At 36.5% G+C, this 20,863-nt stretch overlaps 1 protein-coding gene across 7 annotated transcripts in view; it reads left to right on the top strand.

The window, feature by feature from the left end:
• The window catches only part of FSTL5 (follistatin like 5), a 270,731-nt gene that overhangs the window by 150,040 nt on the left and 99,828 nt on the right, over nucleotides 1–20,863 (top strand). For all 7 annotated transcript variants that reach the window (XM_064148747.1, XM_064148745.1, XM_064148746.1 and 4 more), the window contains exon 5: nucleotides 9,315–9,511. In XM_064148747.1, coding sequence (XP_064004817.1) covers nucleotides 9,315–9,511 — 197 coding nt within the window. The remainder of the gene's footprint in view (nucleotides 1–9,314; nucleotides 9,512–20,863) is intronic.

The following is a 20,863-nucleotide window of genomic DNA, read 5'->3' as shown; positions in this document are numbered from 1 at the left end:
TCCTCTGAATTGCTTTAGCTTATACTATAATTGTGCCTTGAAGATGAATAGCACTGTAAAATGTGATTTATTTTTTCATTATTTAATTTATTTATTTTTATTTCCTCTTGGGTTAGGGTGAAAAAAAAACCAAAACAAACACACAGTATGTTTTGTACTGACTTCACGTACAGAACGATTTTATCTTGGCTTGCCTGGTGTTGCCTTGACCTGAAATTATCTGTTTCAAAAATTGCCTAATGGCCAATTGATGTTTACCTTAAGCTCTCTCAAAACCATGTATGGCTTGCTTATGCTTAACAAATAATAGCCTTTTACTTCAACTGAGTCTGGGGGACGATTTGTCCATTTTATACTTAACCCTGTTACCAAAACAAAACATAAAACTAACAAGGGCAGATGTCAAGACTGAGGAGGAAGAACCTCTCCAATACATTCATAGTCTGAGGATGGTCTTAAATCCTCCTGATATCTTTTCCTGACTCTTTCTGAGGAAAAGACTGAGAAAAACTGCAGGGGTAAGCATAATATAGAAATTTGAAGAAGAATGTTTTAGAAGTAGCTTTATTTGTAGTTTTGCCTATTCTGAATTTTTTAAAAGATGGCTAAAAATATTATTTCGAGTTACAATAATTTTTTGGTTCTATGTGTACACACACACACATGGAATTTTATTTTTTCCCTCCAAAGCAAAAGGCTGAGTATGATAATGTTTCTAATTAGCACCAAAAGGCAATTGTAGTAAAGATGAAACAGAGGAAGTGAGGGAAGTGTGGGATGGAGGGGAAGAAATAGAGCAACATAACTCTTCTTCTTTAGTACTATTTTAGTTAGTCTTAACAGAGTCTTGAGACTTCACCTTGATAAAGCTGTAAATACTCCTCATCTCTAGGAAGCCCTTGGGAAAAGAAAGGTTATGTCTTAATATAAGTCATGTTTCATCTCTTTCAATATGTCTTTTTAAACTTATTTTAAACGACAGCCTTCTGATACATGCTTCCTGGGAAGCAAAAGCAGAACTCTACATAGATTTATAAACTTACATCCCATAAGGATCTCTCTGCTGGATTTGGAATGCTTTTTGATTTTTTTTAATATAAGCCTATAGCATTTCATAGCTTTCATAGTATCACTCTAAATTACTGCATGTCAAACATTCTCTAAACCCTGTGGGAGGAAGACTAACATCAGTGCTTAACTTCACTAGAAGCTAAGATAAAATGATGCATTAAACTCCCATTTCACTCCAACTTCAATATTTAGCAGTAGTTGCTTCTTTCAAAGCACACTGCTTTTCTATTTTTCTCTCTCAATTCTTCTTTTAGTAAGGTAGGAAGGACAAGGAAGGTTCAGGTTATCATCCTATTCTTGTTGTATATTAATTTTTACTTATGAAATTGAATGGTTAAGTACAAGTGACAAATAGCAAAACTGATCTCAAAGCTTGAAGTGGATACAGGAAAAGAGAAAATCAGAGAATAGATATTGTCTTCAGCATATGCTGGGAAAATCAATGACCTATTGGATGCACTCTGATATGTATGGAAAACTGAGCCCATTTGTTAAATATACTTTCATCTTTTCTATGGAAGAATGATGTGAGGCTGTGGTGAATAGTCCCAAAGGGCACAGAATGGGCTTGAGCATGTCCTGTCTTGCATTGCAGCCAGAGGCGGGAAAACAGGACCAAGAAACCCGGGCAGCCCAGACTGGTTTAATCCGGTCGCCTGAGAGGGGTTTCATAAGGCCCACGCCCCTGTCGCGTGCAAGGCCTATGCGCCCCCCGTGTTTGGCAGACAGCAGCCTGTGGGTTCTGCCTTTTTGGGGTCTGTTTGGGTGATTGCCAGAGGTGATTGGGTGAGTGTGTGGCCAGTGAGACCATTAGCCTCGGCCATTGTCCTATAAAAGGGGGTGAACAGGTGAATATAGGTGCTCGTTTGTTCCTCACTCACCTGCTGCTGGCTCCCCAGCTGCCTCAGCCTCCTCAGCTGCCTCAGCCAGCAGCTGATGCCACTTTGCAGCCCAGGTGGAATTCTCCACAGGACTTCTGTTGAATATTTTCCTGTCTATGTTTTGGGCCACAGACATTAGGACTGGTGAGTATGCTGAATTCTTTATTCAAGTTGCCAAAGGAATTTAATTACCCTCACAAGCGGTGCGTGAAGCTGCCAGACTCTCTAGCAAAGACGTTTCTAGAACCTTTCAAAGTTCCATTGCATAGACATTCTGTAAAACAGTTCTGCTAACTGCATCCAAGAGCTTGTGTGGATAGTTGTAAATAAGTTTGGGGGGAATTGTTTTGTGTATATTAATACATTATTTAATAACTTTTGAATCGGCCTCATTGCATTTCACCCCAAACTCCGATTTCAACTAGCCCCCTTCATAACAGGGGCAAACACTTGAGACATTAGGAAATGTTGAGAAGTGATGTCATTGGTTGAAATCAGTGTGGATTTACCAGTTGTTTGAAGGCAGGGTCAATGCTGTAGAATAGTTTTGCATTTACCAGCTCCCCCCTCAATTCAAGAAAGATGTTGAGGTGCTGGAAGATGTCCAGAGAAGGGCAACAAAGCTGGTGAGGGCCCTGGAGCACAAATCCTATGAGGAGAGGTTGAGGGAGCTGGGCCTGTTTAGCCTGGAGAAGAGGAGGCTCAAGGGTGATCTTATTACTGTCTACAACTACCTGAAGGGGCACTGTAGCCAGGTGGGGTTGGCCTCTTCTCCCAGGCAACCAGCAATAGAACAAGGGGACACAGTCTCAAGTTGTGCCAGGGTAGGTATAGGCTGGATATTAGGAAGAAGTTCTTCCCAGAGAGAGTGATTTCCCATTGGAATGGGCTGCCCAGGGAGGTGGTGGAGGCACCGTCCCTGGGGGTCTTCAAGAAAAGCCTGGATGAGGCACTTAGTGCCATGGTCTAGTTGATTGGTTAGGGCTGGGTGCTAGGTTGGACTGGATGATCTTGGAGGTCTCTTCCAACCTGGTTGATTCTATGATTCTATGATTCATGCTTGCTCTGCTAGAAAAAAAATTCTCTGCCATTGGAAGGTATGCAACAAAATATGTCGTAAAGCTTTGCATGTGTTGATGCAGTGCTATATGAATTAGCTTAAAAAGAAAAAGTCAAGTAAAATACAGCAACATCAAAACCAACCAAAAAACCCAAAATCTAAATCCATAGAGATGAAAAATGTCAGGTTTTGGGTGGGTTTGGATTTTTTTATTGTTGTTGTTGGGATCTTTTTGTCTGGTTGGTTTGGTTTATGGGGTTTTTTGGCACTCTGAATATGTAAAGCTGAGCAGCTGCAGGGCTAAAACTTGCGGCCTTAAACTCTCATATTTTGAGAAAAATAGTAGAAAATTCTCACCTTTTATTTAAAATGTGGCTGCAAGATGGAAAGGCTTTGATGTTAATCCCAAGTTTTCAGGGAGTTTTTATTGATCAATACTCATTTTGAGTCTAAAGATCTCCTCTCCACCCTCCTCAACCTCTGGACCAGAGATCAAAAGTTAAGTCTATTTACAAATGAGACTGATTCCCTTCATGTACAATTTCAGAGCTCCAGTGAGGGAACTGGATAATAAGGGTCAACGTAGTTGAGATCTAGATTTGGAAAAGTAAGGATTTGATACTGAAAAATTGTGAAGATATATCATTGTGAAATTTTATTTGGACATGAATTTTCTTTTAAATAAACCCAAAATATTTTTTGTGCTTTAAACTCATAGAATCATAGAATTATTTTCTTGTCTATTAGGAAAAGTTGTCTCTTCTGTTACACTTGAAACTGAATTGATATCTCTTGTGTTATGTTAAAATGCAATTGATAACAGACCATAACTGTAGTGACTTACTCATTGTGTGCATGGGGATGTATATGCTGATGTGAATGTGCATGTGTGTATCTGTATTAGTTTGTATGTGTGCAGCTATATATATATGTTGGATTAATTTCTCTTTTTTTCCCTATGGAATATAATTTGTGGTTCTGCAGTGAATCATTTTAACTAATTAGATTATCCTGAGTACACTCAAAATGTATGTAGAAGATTAACAACAGGCTTGCTGCTTATCAGATCTATTCCATTTTCAGTAATCTGGTTTATGTTTATATCCATTTTGGACTACTTAAAACTGTTCATATGTGGTATGGTCCACTGAAAGCTATTTGCCACTTCTGGGAGATTCAAAGTTATTTTCATTTTGAAGGAAAATGGTTTTGTGGAACCCATTTGGACTATAAGGATTTAACTCCATTCACAATCATAACATATCTCAGAATCCAATTCTACACTAGCTGATGACTTTTGCAGAGATACACAATCCATTAATATTAATAGACATATGAGTATTAATTCCTGGTGAGTAGATGGAGATACAAAGACAAGAAAAGTTTCAAGTGCTTATATTAGTCATGAAAGTGGTGGCAGAACTGAGAATTGAAATCGAATGGTTGGTCTTTATTACATGTATTAATGTTGTAGTCCTTCCCTTCCTTCCAAATTCCTTCTGAATTCTTTTGTTCTGAATTCCTTCCTGCAAAATGCCTTCCTTCCACTATTTTTATACAAACTCTGTAATAAGTCTGATTTTGTGTTGAATGTTTGAGTTCTAAACTATTATCTTAGCTGATTCTTTATTACTTTTTCTTCAGGTGTTAGTAGTAATGCATATATTATATATATTATATACTGAGGTACTGAAACGTGTCCAGAGAAGGACGATGAAGCTGGTGAGAGGCTTGGAGCACAAGCCCTGTGAGGAAAGGCTGAGGGAGATGGGGTTGTTTAGCCTGGAAAAGAGGAGGCTCAGGGGGACCTCATTGCTGTCTACAACTACCTAAAGGGAGACTGTAGCCAGGTGGGGTCAGTATCTTCTCCCAGGCAACCAGCAACAGAACAAGGGGACACAGTCTCAAGTTATGCCAGGGGAGGTATAGTCTGGCTGTTAGGAGGAAGTTCGTGCCAGAGAGAGTAATTTGCCACATTAGAATGGGCTGCCTAGAGAGATGGTGGAGTCACTGTCCCTGGAGATATTCAAGAAAAGGCTGGATGAGGCACTTAGTGCCATGGTCTAGTTGACTGGATAGGGCTGGATGATAGGTTGGACTGGATGATCTTGGAGGTCTCTTTCAACCTGGTTGATTCTATGATATATTCATTTGCCAAGTTTTCATAAATAGTTTTTGAGATTACTTATATCTTTCTCTTGTAAATTAGGTAAGGCTTAAACTATCAGGTGTAACTTTCTTTTTGTTTTTCTGTAGTGTGAGTATCACCCACTCAATACTGGCTGTGAGGACAATAGCACAGAGAACCTGTCTTTCTGCTTTTTCCTAGGTAACAGAGATAGAGCTGTAGCACTGAATAGAAGGAAACAATCAAATGTTTCCAACCTTTCAGCTACTTTTTAGTTTGACTTAGATAAACCCTAGGATGATCACTACTTCAGAAATTATGAGGTATGGGATCAGAGATCTGCACTTCAAGTCCAGTGTGTTTGTTTTGTTGCTTTTATGTTTCTGCACACCTTCTGGGGTTACCCAGATAAAATCAGAAAACTTGTAAAATAAATCATAGATTTTTGTTTTTTTTTCTTTTCCTGACAAAATATTCTATGTAGTAGTGCTGGTCCTTTCTATGAAAGAAATAAAGGGAAAAAAATAACCAAAACAACAACCAAAAAAACCCAGAATTTACTACTTCCTAGCAATTTTTCAGAAGCAAACTGTTTATTTGTATAGAAAGCCTACTTCACAAATGGAAAAAAAAAAACCTAAAGAAATTGAAATAAGTTTATAAATTATGCACAGTGTTTAGGTTACTTTTTCATGTATGTATAATGTGTACAATTCAGCAGGTCTTTTGGGAAGTAATATATTATTGTAGAGTGTTCCCAGTAGTTTTTCTCAATTATGTTAAGCATAAATTACTTTTTCTTACTATAAAGATTGTTGTACTTAATTTCCATTTACCATTTGTCTGTCATTGAGACAACTAGTTCTCAAATAATGATTACTAAATTAGGATATAAATATAGCCAACTTTAAGCTTTCCTCTGTGCTTCTCCAGCCTAAGGGAGGTTTCCTGTAAACAGACTCTCATTATTGTAATTTAAACATCTGCTTCATATTTCCTCCAATATTACATGAAAAGCAGTAATGACAATGAGATAAGAGGGTGATTTGTTAATGAAACAGTATATTATGTTGACCATAATATGGTCTGTTTGTTAATGAAATGTATATTGTGTTGACCATGTTGACTGATTCCTTGTGATCTTCTATCTGTTGGTTGCATCTATTGACACATTTGTTCTTATGGTGTAGTCTATGAAGAATTTGGTGTAAGGATTACTTTGAATTATGTGTGAAATGAAAAGGTTTTATTGTAGTGTTATTGTGCAAGCCTGTTTTACCAGAACTGTAATTAGCTTAGATCATAAACTGAAGGTTCATCTGTCAGCAGCCTAAACTGTACTTTAGAATTGTAGTAAGAATAGTAGTAACATTTTAATGGTAGGTGATAGATTGAAATATAATAATTCTTTTAGAACAGATTACTTTGCCAAATACAATAGAAGTTAAAGCAGTAATAGGAAAAAATGGATGTGGACTTAGGGGTAGAATTTCTATAGAGCGTTCAGGCTATTTTTGAAGAGTGTAAGTTGCCTGCACTTGTGTAACTTTATGTACTATAAGTTGCTGTACTGTGCTCATTATTTGTTAATTTGCTGCAAACAAAAAGGAAGTACAACTTCTTGCAACTTTCTTAAGCAGCTTAACAAAAGTGTGCACATGAAAACTACTTTTACTCACATAATTATTTTTTTTAATAAAAATAGAGCTAAGCAAGGCCACTTGGCATTTACCAAGGCACTTAAATGCTTGAGCATTGTTCTCCCCATCCTTATATGCAAACCATGTGCTCATGTGCAGTGACCTTGACACTCTCTTCATGTACAGAGATAGAGGAATGCTGCTGAGAACTGTGGCACAGAGGGTTGCAGGGAGTATGAAATTACTGTTGAAAAATCTATCTTTTATATGGGTCAGAGTAACCTATTTAGATGAGCGAGAAACAAAATGGCATCTGTTTTGAACCATAGCTAATGGCCAGGCCAGTAGAGATTTTTGCAAAAGATGTTAGCAGCATTTTTGTCATAAGGATTAGCTTTTAAACATATTTAATATTCTAATGATTATGAACATCATCCTTGTGATGACATATATTCAGTTCTTGATTAATCCTTAAAGAGACATTATCCTATGCATCAAGCAAAAAAAAAAAAAGAAAGTTATTGCCACTTTTTTGTTCATTTTCCATTTCTTCTAATTTTGAGGTTTAGTGAACTCATCAAAAATACTATAAATCCAGAATTTAATAAATATTATTAAGAAATATGCTTTAGCTATGTCGCATGTTTCTGAAGTAGAAACATGCCTTTGCAAGTTAGAATGTCACATCAAAAATCATTTACAGAGGATAGCATCTATACATGGGATTTATCTGTACTCCCTTGCTAGATGTATGGTGTTAGACTTCAGCTGCACTGAGATGAAAAGAGTCTGTCTCTCTGAGGATACTATAGCCAGAAAAGTTATCTGGGAGAGGCAAGATGATACTTGTTTTCCTGACCCAGTCTTTGGAATTCACCCAAATGAATCAGAGTACGGTAATGTTGAGTGCTCTTTTCCTTCCCCACCACCTGGAGCCTGCATCCATTCAGATGGAAAAGGTTGCTTACTGCAGCTCCAGAATGGATAAGGAATAAACATGATTGCCTACTGAGTGGGTTTTTTTCTGATTAGACCCGCTGAAAATCAGTCATGCAGGATTTGGCTCTTATAAATTGTATGTCCTCAATCTCTGTGACTCTGGTAGGTGTTGATAAATATGTAAATACTATCTATAGGTGAGGATGTCACTTAAATACAAATTGATTTTCTTAATTTCTCTTTCTTTAGTTGGAGTTTTCAGAGAGCTGCATAACAGGCAGTAGCTTTTAGAGGGAAAAACTGAATGAAATTTTAAAATGCTAGAGTGCTTTTGATTCTTGAAAATGTTTTGTCTGCTTTCAAGATTGAACTTCTGTCATAGAAGTTCTCCTTTGGACATGTATTTCTCTAGGATAGTGAGGGACATTTAGGAATTTCTCTCTCTATGAAGTAGTGATGGCAGCACGGTACAGTCACCATGGTAATGCATATAACATTAAATACATCAAAATAATAAACTCGATTCTTATGTAAAGTATGCAAATTAGGCATTTCTTAAATGGGTTCCACTTGCAAAATGAGCCAACTGCCTAAACAGCTTATGTGAGGTAAATAATTGCCCTTCATATTTGTATCTTCATCATAACATCTTACAAGAATGAAACATAGCTTTCTTTACTAGTTAGTGTATTGCACTTGCCTTGAATCTCTACTCAAGCTTAGATACTAATGAACTGTAAATATACTTGCAAGAAATATGTGGTATTTTGCTAGTACATGTTTACATAGCCTTTTTTTTTTTTTTAAATACCGAGGTTATCTTATTAAAAATTAAATCTTCTAAACTGTTTCTCTATATAATTTAAAATATAAAGCAATTGAGATGAGAAAACCAGTCACACACAATATTGTGCTCTGGTTTAGTGTAAGTAGTGACTGTAATTGCTATATGTAGGACATTTGCTGGAGCAATTTCCACTTTATAGAGAACTTGATAAGGAAAAAAACTAAACTAGGTCTTGGTAAAGGTATCCTTTCTCTTCCTCCAGCAATCACACCTCCTCTTGTTGGAAAGACTCTCATGAGTCCCATAAATGAAAGTGTAGCCCCAACTTGCGAGCGCTTCAGTGTGATTTCTACTTTATGAAGTGAAGTATTATTAGGAAGTATGGTTTTTTTTATACTGTCTCATTTTCTATCCTATTTGCAGGTTTTGCTGCATATATCATATTGCAGTGTTCATTTTGTAAAAGTTTATCCTAAATGCTTTACCAAAGGTAACGCTTTAAAAAATCTTCAGATGCATCTTTCCAGAATGATGTAAATGAATAAAGTACAGTCTTGGGAACTGTTAAAACATTCTTTAGTTTCCCTGCAGGGAGAATGCTGTCTACAGAACATTTTGGCATAGATTTGAAGACCAGACAAGGAAGTGATAGGAATCAAATTACTACAATATAAATCCCTTATGTCATAAATCAACCCTGTTGGTATTGTTATAAAAAGCTTTTACTCTCCGTTTCATAATTTTTTTAAATTGCACTTATTAAGAAATCAAATTCAGAATAATCTTGTGTTGTGTATTACATTTTCAGGAGATAAATGCAAACCTACAGAATACACTGAAGTGAAAAACATGTTACTGGATCTACAAAATGGGAGATACATGGCACAATCAAAAGATAAAACCATTGTAGAGAAAATGGCTTTAAAGAAACTTCTTGTGGATCATATGTTTAATTATTTTGATTCAGACAACAATGGACTTGTGGACACTAATGAATTATCTCAGGTAAGATTTAGATTCTATTTCCGTTGTCGCAGTAGCTATTGAGTTGTCTTTGTCAGGACTACACACATGGAATATTATGTGTCTGAATGCTTTGTCCTCAGAAAATATGTGCAAGTCTCTGAGGTGGAAACTTCATTCAAAAATGTTGAAAAGCTGAATTATTCAGGAAATCTGTATTGGCTATTGTGATATTTGAATATAATGCATTACAACTTACCTTAGGATGTTAGAACACTATGAGTTGCTTTGACCATGAATTGTTTTGTTATGTAGAGTGTGCTGTCATAAAATCTAACTGTGTAGATGTATGCTAGAACTTAAGAGCCTTAAAAATCATATTTTACATAATTTCTATAATACTGAATAATTTCTTTATGCATATTTAGGTATTATACATTCACTTGTGAAATGTTAGGCTGAAATTACCATTTCCATACAGTTGACTTCTATATGTTTTCAGTGGTATTTTTGAGGATCAGAGGCTGCATGCAAATAGTTATTGTTTCAAATAATAAAAAATTATAGAAAACAGTTTTAAGATGTTATTTTTCTGTATTTTATAAAATTGTTTTTTCCTAGTGCTTTAAACTCTTTCAGAACTTAAACTTTCAAGGGATTTTGCTTCCTGTATATTTTTTACAAGTAGTAATTTTATATGAATGTATTATATGAATAGGTACCATGCATTGGAACTACAGATATAGATATGAAAATTATACTTAATGCTGACTATATATATATTTGTTGGTAATCTAGTGAAACTGAATTTGAGATCCTTGTTTATTTTACCACTTGAAAATAGCTTGACTTCCTCACAGACTTGTTGGAAAATAGTTGAACATTGTCACCATTACAAATCCATTATCTAGTTATCAGTGAGAAGCACATTAGAGAGGCAGGACTAAAGTATTAGGGCTGAAAGTCAGTATCAAAGGTATTCTGTGGAATTTCCAGTTGGTATAAAGAAACAGTTATTCAGTTGCTACACAAATACTTTTTCTGTGTCAAACTATGTCAATCAGTTTGAAAAAAAGCCTAGAAAAAATAATTATGGCAGTTTTCAACTTAGTATATACACTTCTCCCAAATACTTTTATATATTTAGAAAACAATGCATAATCAAATGACAGTTGTGAGCTTTTTCATGTGTGAAAAGTTATGACAAAATAAAACACTGAATTCCTTTTGTGTAATACAGAAAAGTGTGAGGCTTTACAGTTAAGAGCCCAGCTCCTGTATAATCACAATATTTGTAAATCTTTGCCTTCATCTGGTGAAGGAAGACTTTAGCCTGAGTATTTGCTCAAAACAAACCATGTGTGTCTCTTGGTTGTCTCTGAAAATGTAAACCAAGGTAACAAATTAAAGTAATTCAGAGCAGTATTGTCAAATAAAATACGTTGTTTTTCAGAGCATTATAGCTGAGTTTTTGAAACCTCAGTGTTCTTTTTCATCCTCCCTTGTTTTAGATGCTGATTTTATTTAATTCTTATTGAACATAAAAGCTTGATAAAGCGAGATTGCTTTGCAAGGTGGGATTAGACTCTTTCTCTCTTCTACAATTAGTGTATATGATAGCTGTCAGTGCTTGTAAAATTGGACTTGCTCCAGTAGAAGAAACAAAAAGACCTCATCTTGAACACACTATCTAGAGGGTACTGACTTCTAATGTAACAAGAGGCCCCTGCTACTGATGGAATATCAGGTCCTATTATCTTTCTTGAAAATATGATTGAGAGGCGAAGACGTGCTGGTTGAAAACTGACTTGAAAACTGGTTGAACTGACCCAGATCTGAATGTGACTTTACTGGATTTCTGGGACAAGGTTTTGGTATCAGGTGATAGAAGTGGCTGCTGTGGAAGCTGCTAGAAATTTCCCCTGCTGTCTGATGGAGTCAGTGCTATCTGGCTCCAAGATGGACTTGCCACTAACTGAAGTCAAGCCCATCAACAACAGTTGTAGCACCTCTGTCATTATGTATTTAAGAAGAGCAAGAAAACACAAACCTCCGTGCTGCAGCAAGCAGGAAAGTGGAGAAACAACTCTGCAGACACCAAGGTTGATGAAGAAGGGAGGAGAGGAGGCACTCCAGGTGCTGTAGCAGGGATTCCCCTGCTTGGCGAGGACCATGGTGAAGCAGGCTGACCCCATACAGCTCATTAATTTAACAGTGGAGCAGATATCCACATGCGGCATGGAAGACCCCATACCAGAGCAAGAAGATGCCTGAAAGAGGCTGTGACCCTATGGTAAGCTGTGCTGCAGCAGGCTACTGCTGGGACCTATGGACCAGTGAAGAGAGTAGCCCATGATGGAGCAGGTTTACTGCCAGACTTATGTGACTCTGTGGGTGATCCACACTGGAAATCTGTTCCTGAAGGACTACATTCTGGAGCCGTACTTGTAGAACTGTAGCTTATGGGAAGGATTCCCATTGGCAAAGTTCTCGAGAGACTGAGTCCTCTATGAAGTACTCCGTGCTGGAGCAAAAGAAGAATGTGAGGAGTCTCTCACTGAGGAGAAATGGTTGACAGAGACAGTGTGTGATGAATTGACTGCAAGCCCTGTTCCTGGCTCATTGTGCCACTTGCAGGAAGGAGGTAAAGAAAACTTGGAGTGAAGTTCAGCCCAGGAGAGGTGGGGTAAAGAGTTTTCTTATTAATTGGTTCTATTTCTCATTATTCTCCTCTTGACTGATCATAGATGACATTAATTCTTCTCCAAGTTGAGTCCAGTTTGCATGTGATAGTAATTGGTGTGTGATCTCTCCCTGTCCTTTTGTCAACCCATGAGCCTTTCATTACATTTTCTTTCCTCTATCCAACTGAGGAGAGGAGTGATAGAGAGAAGGTTTTTGTGGCCATCTGGCATCCAGTCAGGATCAGCTCACCATAGGACAACATTATTGTACTGTGGCAAATGTTCTCAAGACTAGGAGAGTGTTTTTCTCAGCTATGCTCCCAATACAGATAAAATTGTGAAATGCACAGACATCATAAATTGTGGTGCCTCTCTGTATGTTAAATGTAATTATATGAAGGAAATATTAAAAAATATATTTGCTGTAGAAAACAATGAGGAATCCTGAAGTTAGTTTATGTTTGCCTGAATATTGATTGAACTTCAGTTTTTATTGCATCTTAAATTTTATATCTCCTCAATCATGCCATGCAATGAGTGCAATCAAGATCTTGGATTGCATTTTATTTATTTGTTGGTATTCATATAGTCATCTTGTCTAATGTAAAATGGAAATGAGTCATTTGGAGACTGGAAATGATGACAGAAACACCAATTTTTATTGATCAGAAATCACAAAGTTCTTAGATTTGCATCTTGATGCAAGAGAAGCAAATATTGCTCTCTGGAAAAACAAAACAAAACCCACCAAGAAACCCAAACAGAACCAAACAACAGCAACAAAAAACCCTCATCCAACAAAAAAAAAACCCCTATAAGTAGTGGGGTTTTTTAAATTAAAAATAATTAGAAGAAATTTAAAAAAAAACCCACAACATTTCAAGTATTAGAAGAACAAATAAAATATTGTCAGGCTATTATATTTCCCCTTTATTTGAACAATTCATGCATCTGGGTATAAGTTTTTTTTCATGGCTTTCTATTACAGTTGAAAAATAATTACACCCCCATTGCACAGTGTAAATGCCAGGCAAGTAAGTCTGTAATGAAGATAGAAAAGGAGTGGAATTATGTAGCCCCATGCAAGCTAAATGAATGTGTAAGTGTTCATTCATGTAAAAGTACTTCTCTGACTTGATTGCTTTCACTGCTAAACCTAACTTGTTTTTTGCTCTAGTTTCCAAATCCAATATTGACAAGTCAGATATAGTTTTATTTTGAAAGGACATACTGATCAAGTTCACATTTCCTAGCACTTTGTTTAGAGAGAGAGATACTAATCAAAAAGAGCATCTACACTTTTAGAAGAATGGTCTGTGAAATAGACAGAGTTTTCGTCACCTCTGGTTTAATCTAAATGCAACCTATCTGCAAGGTTTTTAGTAAAGTGAAGTGGTTCTGTGAAGGCCTTGTTTTGTTACATTTTTAAAGCTTTTTGATAGAACTAATACTAATTTTTAAAATCCTCATTTATTAAAGCAAAATTTATAGAAAAAGGAAGTGACATAGTCTGAAAGTAAGTCAGAGAAAAGGTTTCTAATCCTTATTCTTGAAGAAATATCTGTAGTATCTATATGTCTCTGATGTCATCTAGGACAGATGAAAATATGTTACATAAATTCATTCTTTTGCATTTTATTCTGATGTTTTCTCATAGTCATTTAATTCCACTTATTGAGACCAAAAGAAACCAAAATCAATTAAGAAACAGCCAAATGAAGCTCTCAGGAAACTGTACTAAATTCTTCAGTGTTTCAAGGAATGATAAGTGGAAGTTATGGAAACTACTGTAGGATTAATTGTGCCATTTTCACACCACAGTTTAATATGTTTCAATTACAGGTGACATCAGAAGTACAGATTTGTCACCAAGTGTAATGAACTGTTGCATAGTGTTACATATCTGTGCATGCTTGTAGATAAATGCAACATTTGAGTGTTGTTGTGTTTATTTGTCTCTATATAAGACAGCAATTCATAAATTCTAATGTAAAATGTACAAAAAAAAGAAACTAATTTTAGGTAAGATAGTAAGTATTAGTGGGTTTCTGGCTATGTGTAGGCATGAGTATTTATCTGTAAATCTCAGGAATATGCCATAACTTAGAAGAATACACTCTATAGATGTAGAGCTGTATCTATAAACACTTTAGTTACTACATATTAAAAGAATGTAAGGCATTGTCAATTTAATTAGCTTAGTGCAGCATTAATTGCTATTAAATATATAGTAAAATAGCATTTAAATTAGTATATTTCTGGGCTTATTCTTTTTTTTTTTTTTTTTCGGATGTCAGTTATTTTATTTGCTAAGGAGCTGTTGCTTGTTTGTGAATTTGGAAGAGATGCCAGTCCTCCTTTTCATATAGTTTGGCCTGAATTGTGGCTATGTCTTTTTCATTCAAAGATTAAGATTGTGAAGCTGTGTTCTGGTACTGAGATTTGAAAGAATATAAATGAGTTTAGCTTCTTCCAGATTTATTTCTATATTAATGATAATACTGCTGCACTTAATGCTCGTCAATGCTTCATGGCACTTGTTTGCACAGCTACAACTAGTGTAAGTTGCACCTTATGTATTGTCATTAATTTCTCAAACTCTCATCAGTATACTTCTTGGAGCCTTAATTGTCAAATTTTTTTTTGTTGTGGCATATGATTTTGCGTCTTATCGTTGGCATTACTATTTGTTATTTGGAGGACTTGGAGCTGAGAAAAGAGAATTAGCTGTTTGAGTTAGATTTCTAGCTCAGACATTAAAAAATGTGGAACAGAGACATTTAGAAGGGGAAGACCATTGGAGTCTCTGAGTGGAGAGGTGAACGTTCCAGGGATAGGCCATAAAAGGGCAACATTGGATAAATTAATATAATTTCATTGGAGTATCAAAAGCTTATGTCTGGAAGCACAACTTGTTGCTTCTGCTGCACCTGCTGCTGTTTTGCCTGCTGCTTTGCCACCACTTGACCACATCCCCATTTTTAAGGTTATTATGTACTGTAGTACTTCATTCTCCTTATACTGTTATAAAAATACAATGTAATTTTTAAAGTTGGCTTTCCAAATGCTGACTTGTAGTGAATTTGCCACAGGATGGATCTGCTCTAACCCATCACAAGAGATAATAAGCCTCTCACTTCTTTGAACTTTTAATCAGCCTCAGTGTTTCCTACACGTGGCAAATGTAGAACCCTATTTTGCTTTTGAAGATGTAGTTCTATTTATTTTCTATTTATTTAATTCTAGATACAAAATTTAAAAAATAATCCTGCGTGATACATTGAAGCTGGGATCAAAGGAAACTTTGTAGGGATCAGTACCTTACAAAGGCAGCTTACAAACATTGTAATAATAATGCTAACATCTTGGCTTGCATTTGCTGTCTTAGGTATTATCATGTAGGAAGAACCAACGCTAGCAGCAATATAGGCCCAGTGCTGAATGGGATGGGTGCCTTGGTGACAGAGGATGCAGATAAAGCAGAGTTGCTGAATGCTTTCTTTGTCTTCATCTATACTCAGGAGCTCCACACCCCTGAGGCCATGGAGGAAGACAAGGTTAAGGAGGAGGCTTTCTTGGTTGATGGGGACTGGCTTAGTGAGGAATGGGTTAGAGAACAGTTAAGTAAACTGAGCATCCATGAGCCTATGGGTCCTGATGGCATGCACCCACAAGTGCTGAAGGAGCTGGTGGAGGTCATTGCCAAAACACTCTCCATCACCTTTGGTAAGTCATGGTGGACGGGATTGGTGCCTGGGGATTGGAGGAGGGCAAACATCTCTCCAATCTTCAAAAAGGGTAAGAAGGAGGACCCAGGTAACTACAGACCAGTCAGCCTCACCTCTGTCCCCAGAAAGATAATGGAGCAGCTTATCCTCAGTGCTGTGCTTAGCCATGTCAAGGACAAGAAGGTCATTGGGAGCAGTCAGCATGGTTTTACCAAGGGGAAGTCATGTTTGACTAACCTGATAACCTTCTACGGGGACATAATCAGGTGGATAGATGATGGAAGAGAAGTGAATATTTTTCACCTTGATTTCAGTAAAGCATTTGACATTATTTCCCACAGCATCCTTGTACTAAACTGAGCAAGTGTGTTCTGGATGATCAAGTAGTGAGGTGAACTGGGAACTGGTTAAAGAAAAGAAATTATAGTTATGGTCAATGGAACAGAGTCTAGCTGGAGGCCTGTAACTAGTAGAGTTCCTCAGGGGTTGGTATAGGGACCAGTATTATTCAATATATTCATGAATGACCTGGATGAGGGCATGGAGTGCACTGTCAGCAAGTTTGCTGACGACACCAAGCTGGGTGTTGTGGATGCCACACTGGAAAGTTGTTCTGCCATTCAAAGAGACTTAGACTGGAGAATTGGGCAGGGAGAAATTTAATGAAGTTCAACAGGGCAAGGTGTAGAGTTGTGCACTTGGGAGAGAGCAATGCCAGGTATCAGTATATGTTGGGGTCTGACCTCCTGGAGAGCAGTGAAGGGGAGAAGAACTTGGGAGACCTGGTGGATGGAAGGATGGCCATGGAGCCAGCAGTGTGCTCTTGTGGCCAGGAAGGCCAATGCCATTCTGGGGTGTTGTAGAAGAGGTGTGGTTAATAGGTTGAGAGAGGTTCTCCTTCCCCTCTACTCTGTCCTGGTGAGGCCACATCTGAGTATTGTGTCCATTTCTGTGCCCCTCAGTTCAAGAAGGACCTCAGAGAACTGCTTAAGAGAGTCCAGCACAGAGCCAGAAAAGATGATTGAGGCAGTTGAACATCTTCCATAACATCTGCAGGCTTTTCATTGTGGCTGTCCAAAATTAAATTGAAATGAATGAAATGATCTAATCTGACATGCAATTTGTCATTTTTAATCAGATTAACTTTCCTTGTCTCCTAGCCAGGTGGGAGTTGGTCTCTTCTCCCAGACAACCAGCAACAGAACAAGGGGACACATTCTTAAGTTGTGCCAGGGGAGGTGTAGGCTGGATGTTAGGAGGAAGTTCTTCCCATAGAGAGTGATATGCCATTGGAATGTGCTGCCCAGGGAGGTGGTGGAGTCACCATCCCTGGAGGTGTTTAAGAAAAGAGTGGATGAGGCACTTAGTGCCATGGTCTAGTTGACTGGCTAGGGCTGGGGGTAGGTTGGACTGGATGATCTTGGACGTCTCTTCCAACATGGTTGATTCTATGTTTCTAAAATCTGTTGCTACTGACTAAATTCCTGAGAGGTTTTGAATTTATCTAATACTATTCTCTTTCATAACAAGTAAATGATTGTGTACTCCATCATTAAAAATGATGCTAAACCTTCCTGTTTCCAGGAACATTAAAGTCTCAAGGATAAGATTTGTAATTTGGAAAAGCCATGTTTAATTTGAGAATTTAGATAAATTCCTGAATTTTCAGGATACATAGGATTTCACAACAACCTATAAACAGAGTATCAGTTTAGCTGTATGTCTTACCTTTGACAAGCTCATGATATGGAAAACAAATATTTCACAGTCTTTAGAGAAATGTATAGTAGAATTTGTGAGAATAAGTATTTGTGAACATTTTCCAGTATGAATTGTCAGCTTAAGTCTGAGTCCCATTTATGGCTTGTATTTTACAATCCTATGATGGCTTGCACAATTTTAATCAGGCTTTAATCTTTATAGTAAGGATTGTCTTTCCAGCATGTGATTTACTAAAAATGTTGCGTGTTCCTCTCTTGCATTTCTTCTTAATTATTATCTGTTTAGTAGAGTAGAAAGCTGCATTTAAAGAAATGGCTCCAGAACCAATTTCCTTGTTTTTTCTTTTCTCTGCTTCATAGACTAATAAAATTTAAAATTTAAAGCACACTGTTAGCCCATCTATGACACATCATCATCTACTCTGTGTATAATAGACATGACATTTATGAGAACTTTTTATCTGCAACAAAACCTGCCTTTTGGAAATAAAGTTCTTTCCAGAGCTCATTTCTATGTCTTAAGGAATCATTTAGTTTCTTATTTTTAGGTGAATAATCTCACATTTGGCTTTATGAAAGTGCAGATCCTCTTCTTGAAAATGTTCAGCCATGTGATACATTTAATCCCATAGGTCTTCTCATTATTACTCACCACTAAAGTATGTACCATCTACCAGTTTTCTTTTTACCTTTATTTTTAAATTATCAGAAAGGATTGGGATGAGACCCCAGACTTTCAAAATGTCACAGGATTGTTTCAGCCATTGATGGGTCCTTACTGACACCTACTTTTTTCCACGTTTTACAATTACAGTTGTTATTATTCATGCAATATATGCCTTAATGAAGCTGCACAGTATTATCTTTATTGTGTAAAGAGGTAGAGTGTGAAATGAAAAGCTATTATGTTTAGCAAGCTGCCTTTGTAAATTAAATCCCTTACATAAGTAAAACAAAATGAAAAATGGAGTTGTCTGGCAGCCTGTGTTTCCTAAAGGATGGTGTTAAAATAGCATGTCATGTCAGCATTTAGAGGCACAAAAAGTATTTGCAGTCTTTTTTTGTGAATGTCACTGTTTATGTCTTGAACCAAAACTGATATTTTTTAATTGTTTTGCTTGAATATTTGTGCTGTGTTGTTATGTGCTCCACCTTCTTGGAGTTCTGTTAAAAATAATCTGTCAAAAGGTAATGTCAACAGGAAAAACATCTAATCAACTGCTGATTATGGGACCCTAGTGAACAAGCATTTTAATTCTGATGATTTTAAAACACTTGATGCTAACATAAGTTGCTAAGCAACTTCTCTGTTGGCTAATGACTTGGTAAATAGTTAGCTTTGCTTTGCAAGAGTCTCATACAGGTTGTGATTTCTTATCACTGCAGGCTTCTGCAGAAAGAGATAAGTTTTCCAAATTCAAATACCTGTTCTGAGTTGTACTTGTGATAGGATATTAATCCTCAACCTTTTTAAGATAAAACCAAAGCCAACCCAACCAACCAAACAAAAACACTCCTCCCCAACAAAAACCCCAAAACACAAAGAAAAAAACAAACCCGCATCTCCACAAAGATTAATTTTGTTTTCAGTCAGAGAGTTGATCTGATCCACAGATCACAATGCAGGATTTGAAGATGGCTAGATGCAGCACAAGAGAATTCCTACTAGGTAAAAACTGGGGCACCTCTTCTAGAAGAAAATCACAGATAATTGAGAGCAGTTGTGATCTAATAGCACCTCTGTACCTCCTAAAATCTATCCTCACAGATATCCTTGGAGGGTTTGTCTAAACTGAGTGAATTTTCCAAAGAAACCAAATGTATACCACCAGCATAAAGTCGTCTGCATATAAACAAACAATAAATCTTGTATCTGTAAGCAAATTATGGGTTTACTGAAGATCAACATGAAATAATTGCCAGAAGAATAAATTTTATCTGTCCCTAACATCATTCTGGAAAACACCTCAATCATTCTGGCTAACCTTTTTTCTCCTTTTTTTAATTATAATTTTGATTTTAAATAAAGTTGACCAATTATGAATTAAAAGCACCATAAGACAGAGTTCAATTAAAAGTATTGCACTAACGTGCAATTAGAAATGTGGTACTCTAGTGGCAGGTGGTGGGCTTTAACAAAGGTTTTATTGCTTTAACTTAGGTGTAAAATTTAATCCTTATTTGCACAACTGAAGCTAGTGGGAACAAGTGTTTTGAACTATTGCAGACAATCTCTTTTCAAGAGCCAGCTATAATTTTAAGCTCATTTCATGGCCCTGAAATTTCAGCCATTTCTTCTAGAGTGGTTTTCAATGCACACCATTATATCTTTAGTGCGGTTTGTATAGCTACAGTGGGCTTAGAGTTATTAATTTTTCCCAGGCTGGATTTTTGTCCCTTATGTACCAGCTGTAAGATCTACACAGTTTCATTTTTTCATTATTCATTTTAATGTGAACTTAATTAAACAGGCTTTTAAAGCATCAGTAGCTAGCACTAATATACAGGTAGCATAGTATATATCTTTAATAATACCTAAAAATCTTTTTGTGGTGATTTTTCCTCTTTGTGAATGGTTTTCTTTTTAATGTACTAGCAAGGTTATTATCTTTTATAATGCTTTTATGTTAATATGTAGAAAATTACTTCTTGTAAGATATTTGTATGTTCTCTCTTTAATTCTCCTTTTATTCTGTATTATTTATTTAGAAATTTCCTCTCTACATGAATAATAACTGAATACATTTTTTTTACGGTTCCTGCTGGTTGCTTTGCAAAGCAACTGAAACAAAAAAACCCCTCTATTTTCTGTCAGAATCCATCATACAATACAAGTGCAAGAGCTTTGCAGTTATTTTGGGACACAGGTAGAGGATAGGAAGAATAATTATTTTACAAAGAAGTTAGCTGTCGTTAATATTTTTTCTGTGCCTAGTACAAAACTTCAAACTGCACAACAATACAACATAAGGTTTGGTTCTTTCAGCTATGTGATAGTGCTTTAAGCGTATACACCATAAAAACCAGTAATTCTGAATATTTGATCATTAAATGTCATAGAAATTTCCTGGATGGAATTGAGGTAGTTTCCTACAATAGATGTTAAACCAGAATTTTGCACAAATTAAAGAACATTTCTCTGGAAGACGTTTATTGGAATTAAAATCTAGTAGCTGTTAGTTATGATCTGTTTATGGAGTATATGTGCTTCCACTGAGAAACAGGAGCCTTTTAGGGTCAGCTACTTTTATAACAGGTCTT

Source organism: Pogoniulus pusillus, chromosome 9, assembly GCF_015220805.1.
Source record: "Pogoniulus pusillus isolate bPogPus1 chromosome 9, bPogPus1.pri, whole genome shotgun sequence".
In the NCBI taxonomy this organism is placed as follows: domain Eukaryota; kingdom Metazoa; phylum Chordata; class Aves; order Piciformes; family Lybiidae; genus Pogoniulus; species Pogoniulus pusillus.
This window is presented reverse-complemented; position numbering and strand designations above follow the sequence as displayed.